The following is a 14,295-nucleotide window of genomic DNA, read 5'->3' as shown; positions in this document are numbered from 1 at the left end:
GGGTGCTGGCGTGAGAGGGCCCTGGAGAAGCCAGGGAAGGCCGGGACACAGGGCGCTATACCCGGGCTCTGACCCCGTCCTGGCGAACAAGTCCCAAAGGTCTCATTTCTCTATGAAAGACCCTCTTCTGCTTGCATCTTGCTTGAATGGAAGCCTGAATACCCTGGTCTTTTTCTGTAACTGGAGCAGAAAGAGGGTAAATATTGATCGAAAACAAGCTTTTCTGAGTAACCCTACTGAAGAATTTGGTCAGACTTGCTGGGGCTCAATCTGATGTCCATCACTCACCCACTGTGTGACCTGGGCAAGTCACCCAGCCTCCCTCTCAAACAGCAGCCCTGGTTTTTACCCTTCGTAGCCAAGTAGCACATTCCCGGAAGTCTGGGCGGAGCTGGGAGATGACAGTGACTGACCTCTTGTCCGTTTCGTGTCCTGAGGACAGTGCACAGTGTGTTGACCTGCACAGCCGCCTTGACCTGGGGTTGCCAGACTGAAATTGGGACATTGGTCTCATCTGACGAGCCTTCTCAGGACGTCAGTCACTAGGTCACTGTTTCCATCAATAAGGAACAGAGATCATTCTTTTTTTTTTTTTCTTTTGGCTGCACCACCTGGCATGCGGTCTTAGTTCCCCGCCCAGGGGTCGAACCTGCATCCCCTGTGTTGGAAGTGCACAGTCTTAACCACTGGACCGCCAGAGAAGTCCCCAGAAACAGTTCTTTTAAAATGACAGAAGGAGAGAGCAGAAGCAGTAAGTCAGCCTGACGTCTCTCCATGTCCCAGAAGCAGCAGTACTTGCCACACTGGTCCTATCTGTCAGTGCTTTGCTTTTTAACGTAAAAATGTGCTTACTCCGAGAAACCTCGGTTTCAGCCTCGCACAGCTCTAGTTTAGCACTGCATAGAGAACCGATGTTATAATGAACACAGAGAGGCTGTGAAGCAGTGTGTCTGCCTGTCCACTGGGGGCCCCTGGGGGCCGAGCGCCACCCTGCAATCCATACCAGGATGGCAAGACAGCCCCTGCTCTCCAGAGGCTCAGTGTCCAGCCGGAGGGGCCAATTGCAAAGTACTGACTGTAACAGATGGTCAGGAGACCTCAGAACTGCCCTGGGAGTGCCTGCCGGGAGGCTAGATTCATCCTGACTGCTGGAGGGTTTCCCATGGTGGAGAATGAGCGAGAGAAGGAGATCAGAGACCAGGGCCAGGTCCTGAAATGCACAGTTTTGCAAGTTGATAGGAGAACAGTGCTGTGAGATCATTCTGATAAAAGAACATTCCTACAGGCCCCCAAACAGATGTGTACTCGTGTTTTATATATCTGTGCATGTGTAAGTGTTTTGCATAAAGCATATGCTTCATGTCTCTACAATTTTTTAAGTAAGCACATTTTTCTCAATGGTAAAAAAAATCTGTGACTGGAAAAGGAAAGGTACTGCTGGACGGTTAGCCTAGTTTTTTCCTATGATTTCTCTTAGGGATGTTGTTGTTGTTAGTTAGTCATGTCTGACTCTTTTCGACCCCATGGACCGTAGCCCACCAGGTTCCTCTGTCCATTGGATTCCCCAGGCAAGAATACTGGAGTATGTAACCATTTCCTTCTCCAGGGGATCTTCCCAGAGACCAAGTCCGTGTCTCCTGCATTGGCAGGTGGATTCTTTACCCCTGAGCCACCAGGAAAGCCCGATGTGTAATCTAGAGGTGCTTTAAAGGACACGGGAGATGGGGAGGATGTGTGTAGGTTACACACAAATGCTGTGCCATTTCGTGTAAGGGATTTAGGACTCTGAGGGAGCCCTAGAACCAGTCCCCTGCGGATACCCAGAGATGACTGTATTTTAAGAACACACATCCCAGATCCCCAAGGGGCATGGCCCACGTGGCTTGTCCCCATGTGCCCGCCCCCCACAGGGGAGGGCCCCAGGAAAGGCTCAAGGGTGAGAACGAGCGCTGGGTTCCCCGGGTGCCTTGCCTGCCCCCCACCCCATCCCCCCATTTCTGTGGCCAGGAGGACTACAACCACATCCACGGGGGCAAGTGGACCGTGAACAACCTGCGGCTCTACCTGGAGAGCACCCGAGGCAAGGAGGTGACCAGCAAGCTGTTCGACGAGATCCACTGGATCATCGTGCAGTCCCTGAAGGCCGTGGCGGTGAGCCTCGCGGCGGGGTGGGCGGTGGGGGGAGCCCCAGGAGCAGAGAGAGCGAGGAGACAGCGCAGACCCGGGAAGAGTTTGGGATTGGGAGGTACCTGTGGCTCTTTCGCTAAAAACACCGTTTTTTATGGCCTTACCTCCTGCAGCCATGGCCTCAGAACCTCCACAGAAGGGCCGGGTCCCCTTGACGTCCGTCACCCCTGGCTCTTCTGTGCCCCCTGGGTGGAGAGCGAGCCTTTGTCACAAGCTGAAGCTTTGGAGATAGACTTTTCAGCAGTCTCCTTGTTTTTAGGCCTGCTGCTCTGCTGTTTCCTAGACATTTAGAGGGGGACAGATTCCCCTCTTTTTTTTTACTCTTGTGTCCTCTCTGTTGGCTGGTTTGCAGTTTCTGTGTTTTGTTTTACTGTCCGAAAGCAGGTGCGCATCTGTTTTCCAAGGAAAAGAAAAGAGTCCGCCTTGGGGCACCAGCACGCAGGTCGCTAGTTTTAGTGCAGAAGCCTGTGGGCAGACTGGAGTAGGTGCCCACACATTGGGGGTTGAGGGGCCGTGGACAGAGCTTCACTCCCCAGGCTCGGAAACGTGGGGAGACAAGCTCTTTTGGAGGAAGTGTGATATGGGCTTGGCAGCGAGGTGGATGTGTGTGAAAATACATATGTGCCACCTTCTCAGTGAAAAAGTAAGGCCTTCTACCACCCCCTGTTCTTTTTTTTTTTTTTTGGCCAGGGCACAGGACCTGTGAGATCTTAGTTCTCCAACCAGGGGCTGAACCCAGGCCCACAGCAGTGAAAGCACCGAGTCCTCACTATTGGATCACCAGGGAATTCCCTCTCTCATTTTTCTCTGAAGCAAAATATATCTGTTTGGCTGGGCTGGGTGTTAGTTGCATCATGCAAGATCTTTTAGTTGTGGCATGTGGCATCGGGGATCTACCCAGGCCGCCTGCATTGGGAGCACCACTGGACCATCAGGGAAGACCCCTGACTCCCATTTTTATCTCTGAAAATGACAGTTTATACTGTTGCCCCTGTGTGTGGAAAGCTTTGCTGAAACAGCCTGGTAAAGAAAATTATGGACGGAAAAGTGGCACTTCTGGTGGACACCTTGGCTTTCCCACGTCTTGAATCGAGCTCTTCCCGTTTCACCAAGTGCTCCAGGGGCCTGCCAGCTCCTCCAGTCTGCATCTCAGGCTCACAGGGCAGACTCGACAGGGAAGAACGCAGGGTCTGGTTGGTCTAGTTAACTGGCGGAGAAAGATGTCTCAGGGCCCACGTTCCACGTCTCTTACCCCACGGAAGCCACGTCTTGAACTTCGACGCTTGGGTGGGGGTCACGGTGGGGATGTGTGTGGAGTCCTGGACTCAGATTTCAAGCCAGGCTGTAACACAGGTGATGTGGGCGCCTCAGTGCCTGGTTAAACCAGCTCCCTCCACCTCCTTCCTGGCCGGCTTCAGTCCCCCTGACGGGCCAAGCTCTGAGAAATCGCTGGCTGTCTAATCAAGAGCACCTGTACCCTGGCCCTGGGTGGTCAGCTGGCTCGAGGCTGGCTCTCCTGGCAGGTGCCTTGAGGGTCTCCTCTTGCGCTTTGGCCTCCAGAGCTGAAAAAGCTGTGGCATTTCTAAGGCTCTGAGGGTTTGGGGAGCAGGGATTCATTTATTCCATTTTTATTCATTTAGCCTTTATTTGTCACCTTATTTTTACCAAGTATGTTACCTTCCAAGAATTTAGAGGAGAGAGAGTCAGGGACACGGGTGGCTGCAGTACCTTGTTTGAAGGGCCTGGTGCAGGGGCGTGGACCACGTGCGGGGACCCAGACCCAGGACACGGGACGTGGGACAGGATGGAGAAGCTGGGAGGGAGCCACAGCTTGGGGGCAGAATGCTCGGAGGGCCAGAGACAGCGGGGCTAGGGGATGACAGAGGGTTAGTGACTTGCTGTTCTGCAGAGGCTTTTTGCGACTGTGGTGTGGGTGGTATCCAGGTCAGGACACCAGACTTCAGTGGAAATACGGTGGTTCCACTAGATTTCCACGAGATGAAACAGCCCACCCCCCAGCCTTGTTTTCTTCCAACAAGAGGGGCTGCACTGGGCTCCCCACCTTAGGTGTTTCCTGTTCTAAATATAGTGTACCAAGTAGAGTCCACGCACCCACTGCCATGTAAGAAGCCCTCACGGTCCTCACGGTCGTGTCTGTGTTTCTCCCTCGCTGAGGGGTGCAGAGACGAACCTGGGGAGCACCACTGTTTGCTGGCCTTCTCCCAGAGGGTCTCATTCAGGCAGCGTGGAGTCTGTGTTGTAAACAAGCAGCTGGTGGGTTTTTTATACACTTGGAGAATAGTTTATAAAGTGGAATTAAAAACGGAGAAGAGGATCCAAAAATCTTAAGTAAATGGATTTGACTTTTGATACAGAGAACAGAGGTTCATAAGCTGCATCCCAAGGGGCCTGTGAAGGGACTGGCAGCCTGGTGGACCCTGTGCGTGTGTGCGTGCACGTGTGTGTATATGTGTGTGTGTCTGTGTGTGCATGCATGTGTGTATGTGTATGTCTGTGTGTGTGCGTGTGTGCATGTATGTGTGTGTCTATGTGTGTGCGCGCATGTGAGTATATATGTGTATGTGTGTGTTCATGCATGTGTGTATGCATGTCTGTGTGTTCATGTGTGTATATATGTGTATGTGTGTGTCTGCGTGCATGTGTGTATGTTTGTGTGTGTGTGTGTGTGTGTGTGTGTGTGAGTGTTGAGGCTACACAGGCCTGAACTCTGGGTGCCCGAGCTTGGAGCTGGACTTCTGTCCACCCCGAGGACAGTCTTGTGCCGATGGAGACCTTCATTGCTGGTCGTTGAGCCTCTGATGAATGAGACACGGTGGTTGCTTCCCGAATGCCCTTTCTGAGGTCGAGGGGAGCGTCCACCCTGGAGCCCCACAGGAGGAGCACGGAGAGGGAGCGGGGTGGGGAAGGGGGAGGCGGAGAGCCGCTGGTCTCAGAAGTGAGACCCAAGTGCCAGGTCCTGCTGCGCTGACGTGCCATGCGTCCACGAGGTCAGGGGTCTCGGCTGGGCCCCCCGACCCTGGCTCTAACCGCCGGTCCTCTCCCCGCAGCCCGTGATGAACAACGACAAGCACTGCTTTGAGTGCTATGGCTACGACATCATCATCGACGACAAGCTGAAGCCCTGGCTGATCGAGGTACCCGCACCCCACGAGCTTGTGCCTGGCCACCCCACAGCCTCCCGGCGCTCCTCCCCGCCCCGGCTCCGAGGCCCCAGGCCGGGGTGGGCAGAGATGGGGGCAGAGGGTAGAGGGCAGATGTTGAGGTCTGAGGGTTTGCTGATGGCTGGGAAATGTGCACACTGCCATCTGTCACCTCTTGCGAGCCCAGCCCACAGTGCCACAGCCTGTGGCTCCACTTCTGTTTTGGGGTTGTTTTTTTTTTTTTGACCACACTGTGCAGCTTGCAGGGATCTTCATTCCCTGACCAGGGATCGAAACTCTGGAAGCTCGGAGTCCCAACCGCTGGACCACCAGAGAATTCTCCAGAAGTACTTTATTTTATTTTATTTTATTTTTCTCCCCCTTCCAGATGGGTCCTTCTGGGTGAGTCCAGCTCCGGAGGCCCCATCCTGTCCTCTCGGGGGACGCTGTTCCTGTTCAGGAAGGGAGCTCACAGCCCCAGAAGTCCTGGAAGGCAACAGTGTTCTGTCCAGAGATAAGGAACACCATACTCTGGGGACAAAGGCATAGCTTAGAAGTGGACTTATCTGTCCATCTGAAGGCGCAGACAGGATGTAGTGATGGCTGTTCTAGAAAGGGGGTGTGTGTGTGTGCCCTTTTCCTGATGACAGTGGGGGAGGGGAGGAGCTGGCACAGAGCCCACCTTGCTGGGTAGTCCTGCTTTGCTCTGCTGCCAGGGAGAGGGGCATGGAGCCGGGTGGGCAGTGAGAGTGCAAGCACCCACTCTGCCCGCTCATCTCCTTGTGTGAGCCTTGTGTGACCCATGAGGCGGGTGCAGCTCATGCCCTTTAGCTCAGGCTGTTTCCAGCCAAAGCTGAGTCTCCGGAGCAAGTCATCATGAGTGGTCTTTGCAGAGAAAGTGGGGACCTCACGAGAAGCTGCCAGGAGAGCCAGGTTACAGGAGAAAGAGGTGTGTGTGTGTATGTCTGTGTGTGTGTGTGTAGACATATGTACATGTAGAGAGATAGCTGGGCTTCCCAGGTGGCGTTAGTGGTAAAGATCTTGCCAGCCAATGCAGGAGACATAAGAGAGGCAGTTTTGATCCCTGGTTTGGGAAGATCCCCTGGAGGAGGGCATGGCTACCCACTCCAGTATTCTTGCCTGGAGAATCCCACGGACAGAGGAGCCTGGTGGGCTACAATCCAGGGGGTCACAAAGATTCAGACATGATTGAAGCAACTTAGCATACCTACAGAGAAATAGCTAAGTCAGTCTTATCTACAGACAGAAAGTAATTTATATCTTCTTTTCCTCCATCTTCCGTTCAGTTGCTCAGTCGTGTCTGACTCTTTGCAACCCCACGGACTGCAGCACGCCAGGCCTTCCTGTCCATCACCAACTCCCAGAGCTTACTCAAACTCGTGTCCGTCGACATGAAGTTCCTCCATCTTACATAACTTCAGTGGAAGTCAAGCTTTCCTTGATAAAATAGGATCTTAACTGTGAAGGTTATTTCTAAAATAATATAACAGATCTGAACTGTAGCATGTCTGTAATGAGAATCACAGGATGGCATGATAAAAGCACAGTGGTAATTTCCAGGGCACCTGAGGTCTGCACCACCCCTGCCACTGTACACATCAGCTGCTTTGCTGGCAGTATAGATACACGGTCTGACCATTTGGGGGAGGAACCTGAACAACTTTCAGATTCGCTGCCTCTTCCCTCCCAGGCCTGAGAAAGCAGCCAACTAAAGTCGTTAGAACTGTGCGCAAAGTAAGAGTCCATAGGCGCTGACCGAGGGCCCGTGGGACTCTCCGCAGAGTGAATGTCTGTGCTCAGTGACTTTGCTTACCTCCCCAGAGGCCTTTGGGGCTAACTTTCCACTTGCTGGATGGGCTTTTCCTCTGGTCAGAATGTTGCTTTGCTGGTCAGGCAGCACACGGGTGCACTTCCTTTTACTTCAGCCCATGATGCTGCTTGGTCAGGGTCACTGGGTCACTGATTCCAGCAAAGCTCTGGGCAGCTCTCCATGCTGAGGACAGCGCTCACCACATAGGTAGACGCTGAAGTTATGTTTGTGGTGGACATTGACCTAAGATTTTTATTTGTGTGGTGACTGATTTGTAGGTTCTGTTCCTCATCCTGTCTTTCATGTCATTATGATTATTATTTTCCTTTGTTGGCTGAGCCGCACAGCTTGCAGGATCTTAGTTCCCTGACCAGGGATCGAACCTGGGACCCCAGCCATGAGAGTGCCAGGTCCTAACCACTGGACTGCCAAAGAATTCCCTAAGTTATATTTCACCTAAAGAAATAGATCAGGAAGTGCTTCCTGAAGGTGTTAGGTATGACAGTGTAAAGCGCCGTACCTGCGCTATGGGGTGGCCAGTGTTTGCTTCTGCGCTGCTCACCCGCGCTCCAGGGTGGGTAGGTGATCCAGCTGAAGGGCCTGGTCTGTCTCCTCTCCTCTCACAGGTAAACGCGTCCCCATCCCTCACCTCCAGCACTGCCAATGACCGAATCCTTAAGTACAACCTGATCAATGACACCCTCAACATCGCGGTCCCCAACGGTGAAATTCCAGACTGTAAATGGAACAAGTCACCCCCAAAGGAAGTCCTCGGCAATTATGAAATCCTGTGAGTTCGTGGGTCTGTGCCACTGGCCGCGTGAGTGTCAGATTGGGGCGGCTGGGGGTGGGGGGTGTTCCAGGGCCCAACCAGGATTTTCTAGGCATGTGTGGACTCGCCTTATCGGTTAGAGTATTTTGTCTCTTGATGTTATGGGAAAGATCTTGTTGCCGACGAGTGTTGGGTGCTGAACCAGGCCTCTGTCTAGTCTCGTGCATGAGAAATATTAACAAAGCATTGGCCAGGTGAGCTGTCGGGGCGAAGCCAGTCACTAGCCGTGGAGCCATGGCCAGCCACGCCTGGTCCACCCCTAAGACCCGTGTGACACCCAGGAGCTCAGTCTGCACACCTTTGAAAGTGTTACTCGCTCAGTCGTGTCCAATTATTTGCAACCCCGTGGACTGTAGCCCGCCAGGCTCCTCTGTCCATGGGATTCTCCAGGCAAGAATACTGGAGTGGGTTGCCATGCCCTTCACCAGGGGATCTTCCCTACCCAGAATTCAAACCTGGGTCTCCTGCATTGCAGGCAGCAGGTTCTTTACCGCCTGAGCCACAAGGGGACCCTGTGCACACCTTTCGATGGGGACAATACAGTTGAGAGGAAGGGAGATAGCATTTAGGACCTGACACATGTTGTCACAGCTTGTTTCCCCAGCAGCCTTGTGAGGTGAGGGTCGTCACTGGCTCCCTTTTACACGTATGGAAACAAAGGCTCGGAGGGATACGTGGCACCCTGATAGAGACATAAAGCGGGGGAAAGTGAGAACCCCTCAGGAGGGCAGTGGCTGAGCGGGTCCGACTCCTTCTCACGGTGGAAGGGTGAGTGGTCGTTGGAAGGCCTGGGGTGGGGCTGTGCTGGGGGCCGGGAGGCAGGGGGAGGAGCTGCAGGAAGGGGGTGCAGTGTGATCCGTGTGACATGGGTGGTGGTCGCCGTGCCCCCTCCCCCGGAGTGGCCGGCATTTCTGCGTGTGGTGGCTGGTCTGAGAGTGGACGGGCCACGAAGTGTGGAGGGACCCTCCGTAGGGGGCTCATCACGGGCACCCCTGCTGCAGAGGGCGTGGGCCGGGGAAGGGGGGCTAAGAAAAGAGGGAAATAGCACTCAAGCCCAAGGACTGAAGCTCTTAGGATCACACTACCTATTAAAGTCAAAATGTACATTTAACAATTTCATTTCTTGCTGGATCCTCACTGCTGAGCGGGCTTTTCTCTGGTTGCACGTGGGGGCTACTCTCTAGTTGCAGCGTGCTCGGGCTGCGCACTGTGGTGGCTTCTCTTGTGTGGAGCACGGGCTCTAGGTTGCTTGGGATTCAGCAGTCACGGCTCCTGGGCTCTAGAGCTCAGGCTCAGTGGTGGTGGCACACGGGCTTCGTTGCTCCACGGCGTGTGGGATCTTCCCGGAGCAGGGATGGAACCTGCGTTCCCGGCATTGGCAGGTGGATTCTCCACCCCTGAGCCACCAGGGAAGCCCCTCACTTAACATTTGAAAACAGTGAAGAAGTAGTTGTGAACTTGACACATGTGCACAGATCCCAGGCTCCTGGCGGGTAGCGCCGCTGCTGTGTGGATGTAAGTGTGCGGCCCCTGGAGGGCAGGAGGTGGGTCCCTGAGAGCAGCACTAGGGGCCCGGGGAGGGTGGTCACCAGCCTGAAGGGTGAGCAGCTGGCTGGTTGGTTGTGTCTGTCCTCCAGCACATCTCCTGCCCGGACGAGGCATAAGAGTAGGCAGAGCATGGAAGTGCCCAGGGTGGGGTGCTCGCCAGGTAAGGGGGCAGGACAGGGAAGCAGCAGCTGTGAGCAGCTGAGGACAGGGAGAGGGTGGGCGGGGGCTGTCGAACACTGAGCTGGGAAGAGAAGGGGCAGACGTCAAGGGGCAGAGGTCAGGGTGAGGCTGCCGGCTGGTTTCACAGGGGGTGCGGTCACCAAACATGACAAGGTTGGGTGCCCCCGGGGTAGGGCTGAGCTGAGTTGGAGGTCATCGGAGAGGGCGGTAGGTCAGGGGACCAGGTCTCATCTGTTTGGTCACTGAGGTCACCGGCAGCAGTGAGCCGAGAGCCTGAATCTTAAGGAATTAGGGTCAGTGACCTGGAGGATTAGAGGTGACCAACACCTCGGGGAAGGCTGGTGGACTCTGCTGACCTGGGGAGGAGGTTTTGGAGAGACGTTGCAGGTGGGGTGGGGGGTTCCCCTGCAGACCCAGGGGCATGGTCGGTGGGAGAGAAGGCAGGCCCACTCAAGGGGTGAGAGGGGAAGCCAGGTTCAGAGCAGGAAGGTGATGGGGATCTTCCAGGATGAGGCAGAGGACGGGGGAGGCTCCGTCCATTGCTGACGATGGACAGAGAGTCCTTCGGACACAGAGGAAGAGTTTGGGGGTGGGGCTGGGTGGGGGCACATCCAGAGCCTCCTGGGGTTGGACTTGTGGGCGGTACAGGGTGACAACCGTGATGAAGGACCTTGTGGGCTCCGTCCTGACAGCCCCGAGACAGGCGAGGGGGCTGTGCATGTGGAGGGAGGTGGGGGGCCAGGAGCTGGGTGAGCCCCTCTTCATCGAGCAGAGGGTGCTGGGGAACTGGGGGAAGTGGGCTGTTGGGAGCCTGTGGGGCCCTTTGCCTGCCATCAACCCACTGCCCCCTTGAGGGTGTGGGCAGACGCTCCATTTCCAGTAAGACGTATGGTCAGAAGCCTCAGTGCTTCCAGTTGGAGAGACAAAAAGGTGACCTCCCCCACAATGCGTTCAGCTCCCCTCTCCGCGGGTGAGGTAGTAAGGAAAGGTTCCACTGCAGAGCCCCTGGTTCTGGGTCCTTCCGTTCAGGGCTTGCTCCCCAGTGCTTCGAAGGACCCGTCAGAGTATCTGTGGGCTTGCAGCCAAGGTGCTGGGGGAGGGGGGAGGACAGGCCCCTAACATCACAGGCTCCGTCCTGTCCTGCCGTTGCCAGACACTCTGCATTCCATTGGATGCTCTCAAGAGCCCTTCAGGTGTCCCAGCGGGCCCGGCTCACTTGCCCATGGTCACGACCCTGGTGTGCCACCTGGACGTAGACACTCTTGCTGCTGCCCCAGCTCTTCGTCCTGGCCTTGGAGCTGCAGGGCCTGGCACTTTACATCTGCTCTGTCCAGGGCCCGGTTCAGAAGATGCCATGTCTGCTTTTACAGTCTTTTAAAAACGATTGTTCTGACCCCTGTGAGTGGATCCTGCCTGTGAAAAGCCCCAGAGAGCAGCCTGCCAGCCCAGGAGGGGCCTGAGAAGAGCCATCTGGTCTCTGACCCTCCTCCACACTCGCCCTGTCAGTGGGCACACCACCCCCAGGAGCCACCTGTCCCAGATGGCAGCTGCCCACCAAGCGCACATTCCTATTTGTTTTGTGTTTAAGCTGCACAGACCAGCACCAATGCCCAGGGATACTGGAAGCCCACCTGTGTGTCTCCCCTCTGTTTATTCAGCAGGTTCTTACTGCATACACGCTCCCCATGAGTGGGGTGCTGGGGATGAGCCAGATGGAGGGGGTGGTCACTCCAGCCCTTTGGTCAGTAAGGTAGACGTGACCCAAGCAATAGAGTGATAACGTATGAACAGGAATCCCTGGCGGGAAGAGGGACCAGGGCGCCTCCTGAGAGACCCCCCCAACACACAGGTGGAACCACCAGCATCCCTGGGGAGTCCTCTGTCCAGCATCATCTCTCGTTAGGGAAACAGAAAGGGGAGGGACCCACAGGTTGTGGTCTGACCTCCCCGTGTCTGGCAGAGGGAAACCGCATTGTGTCTGCCGTGAAGATGGCCTCCCTCCTGCCCACCCTCCCCTTTCACCCCCGATGCAGAAAACGCATCCTTCATCCTCAGAAATCTCTAGCCCAGCCCACCCTCAACCCACACATGGTGATTCTGGGAATAAGCTTTAATGGAAACACACCCTCTTCCAGAAGTCAGCAGAACGTAGCTAATGCAACGTCCCTGAGCATCTTAGTACCTTTTGCATTTGATGTGGACATCTTGGTGGGTGCTCAGCCAGGGTGTGGTCAGCAGTGACACCTATGCACACACTTGAACAGTGGACAGAAGCTTCACACCCTGAGCCGCAGGGTAAAAAGTTCCCAATTAAGAATCTGAAGTCCCAGATTTTATTTAACCCTACCTCTGCCACGTACCAGCTGTGTGACCTTAGCGCACTGACTAAATGTCTCTGAGCCCCAGTTTCCTCCAACAGGAAGTGGGACTCATGATGCTTACAGATGTGAGTCAGGAGGGTGATGGAAGCCCTGTGAGGAATAGGAGACCCCGTCCATGGAGCCTGCGCAGTGCCAGGGCCTGAAACACCTGCTGTGGGTTCACCTCTCTCATGGGGGCCCCACCCCAGCAAGAAGGGGTCACCAAATGCCTTGTGGTCAGGGGCGCTGAGGTTCTTGGTTCTTTCTGGTGTAAAAGTGCCAGCTGTACGTCCTCCCCGGGCCGTGCTTAAGCACTGCACAAGCCCGATGCAGGAGTACTGGTGGGGAGCAGCGGGTAGGTCATGGCTGGTGGAGGTGAAACTGGCCTCTCCCTGTCCTGGCTGCCGCCTCCTGGGCTGGTCACTCACACCCCGTGCCCTGTCTGGATCGGGGCTAGTCATCCTCGCCCCACAGATGCTGAGCGAGGTGCTGAGTGTAACCTATTTCCAGACATCGCTTGTCTCCCTGGCTACCCTGGTATGTCATTCCTTTCCTTGAGGTCATTGCCAGACTCAGTCTGGTGGCCCATGTGAAAACGTCAACTGCAGGGTGTGGGACCCATCCACGGTGACAGTTTAACAAGGTTGTGCTCGTGTGTTCTGTGACCTGGGGTGGCACTTGGTGGGCTGCCAAGGCCACCTGCTGGGCAGGCAGGTTTGGAGGCACGTGGGCTGCTTCTCTGGTTGCCATGGTGACGCTGCAGCTGAACCCTGGAGATGGCCCTGTGTCTCTAGGTATGACGAGGAGCTGGCGCAGGGCGACGGGGCTGACCGAGAGCTGAGAAGTCGGCCGGGCCAGTCGCTGGGGCCCAAAGGGAGCCGATTGAGAGATGTCGGGAGGACCGTCCTCACAACCTGGAAGTGACCAACAGCCTGGACCCGGTCAAAACCTGTCACCGCACCCAGCCCTTGCTGAAGACACCTATTTTGGAATTTCCTTTTTCTAGAGCTTTTTTCCTTTCCTAAACCCTGTAAATAAATAAAGGCACTTCTTTGAAAGGTTAAGGAATCTGTTAATTGGGGGAACGTCCCTGTTTCTCCTTCACTCTCACCCTCACAATACTTCTGACTCCAGGCACATCAGGATTTTTTCCCACACCAAGCAATTCTGCTGTGGCCCCAGATGTCCTACGGCTGGGGATCCCCAACCTCCAGGATCCAATGCCTGATGATCTGAAGTGGATCTGATGTAATAATAATAGAAATAAAGTGCCCAATAAACGTAATGCACTTGAGTCATCCCAAAACCACCTCTCACCCCCTGGTCCGTGGAAAAACTTGTCTTCCATGAAACGGGTCCCTGGTGCCAAAAAGGTTGGGTACCACTGTCCTATGGTTTAAGTCTGTTTGGACACTGTCTGCCTGGAGATGGAGTCAGATCCCACAGGGCAGGGCTCAGCCCCACAAGACTGCCCGCCACACTCACAACTTCAGGTGCCAATCGCAAGTCCAGTTGCTAACTGCTTCCTACCAACTGGCTACAAGTCGGAGGTTCCCACAACCCTATCCTTGGGTTCAGTTAATTTGTTAATGGAGCTTGCAAAATTCAGGGAAACAGTTTACTTACTTGATGATCAGTTTACATAAAGGGTGCAACTCAGGAAAAGCCAGATGGCAGAGATGCACAGGGCAACGTGTGGATGGAGGGGCACCGAGTTCCCATGCTCACTCTGGGGGCACCACCCTCCCAATGCGTCCATGTGCTCAGCAGCCTGGAAGCTCTTCAGATTCCATAGTCTGGGATATTTATGGAAGCCTCATTACATGGGCATGCCTGCGTGCATGCTAAGTCGCTTCAGTCGTGTCTGACTCTTCGCAACCCTGTCAACTGTTAGCCCCCCAGGCTCCTCTGTCCATGAGATTCTCCAGGCAAGAATACTGGAGTGGGTTGCCATGCCTTCCTTCAGGGGATCTTCCTGAGCCATGGATCAACCTCGTGTCTCTTATGTCTCCTGCGTTGGCAGGCGAGTTCTTTACCACTAGCACCACCTGGGAAGCCCCAGTACACGGCAATGATTAATTAAATCACTGGCCATTGGCGACTGACTCAACCTCCAGCCCCCTCTCTTCCTCGGAGGTCGAGGGTGCGCCTTGGTTCCCCAGGCAGCCGGTTCACATCCAAGGCCATCCAGGAGCC

The 14,295-nt window shown here is 55.0% G+C and overlaps 1 protein-coding gene across 11 annotated transcripts in view; it reads left to right on the top strand.

The window, feature by feature from the left end:
* Positions 1 to 13,163, top strand: part of TTLL1 (TTL family tubulin polyglutamylase complex subunit L1) — a 35,499-nt gene extending 22,336 nt beyond the window's left edge. For 6 of the 11 annotated variants that reach the window (XM_081587829.1, XM_081587827.1, XM_081587828.1 and 3 more), the window contains 4 exons: positions 2,008 to 2,151; positions 5,256 to 5,342; positions 7,806 to 7,969; positions 12,894 to 13,163. In XM_081587829.1, coding sequence (XP_081443955.1) covers positions 2,008 to 2,151; positions 5,256 to 5,342; positions 7,806 to 7,969; positions 12,894 to 13,023 — 525 coding nt within the window. In that variant the 3' untranslated portion in view covers positions 13,024 to 13,163. Of the gene's footprint in view, positions 1 to 2,007; positions 2,152 to 5,255; positions 6,298 to 6,655; positions 6,869 to 7,805; positions 7,970 to 8,618; positions 9,123 to 12,893 lie in introns of those variants that run through there. The other 5 variants (XM_081587833.1, XM_081587834.1, XM_081587831.1 and 2 more) reach the window with 2 other exon arrangements.
* The last annotated feature ends 1,132 nt before the right edge of the window (positions 13,164 to 14,295 follow it).

This window comes from Giraffa tippelskirchi, chromosome 4 (genome assembly GCF_054371585.1).
Source record: "Giraffa tippelskirchi isolate mGirTip1 chromosome 4, T2T-mGirTip1v1.2.pri, whole genome shotgun sequence".
In the NCBI taxonomy this organism is placed as follows: Eukaryota; Metazoa; Chordata; class Mammalia; order Artiodactyla; family Giraffidae; genus Giraffa; species Giraffa tippelskirchi.
Note: the sequence above shows the minus strand (reverse complement) of the source record. Positions and strands in the feature narration are given on the sequence as shown.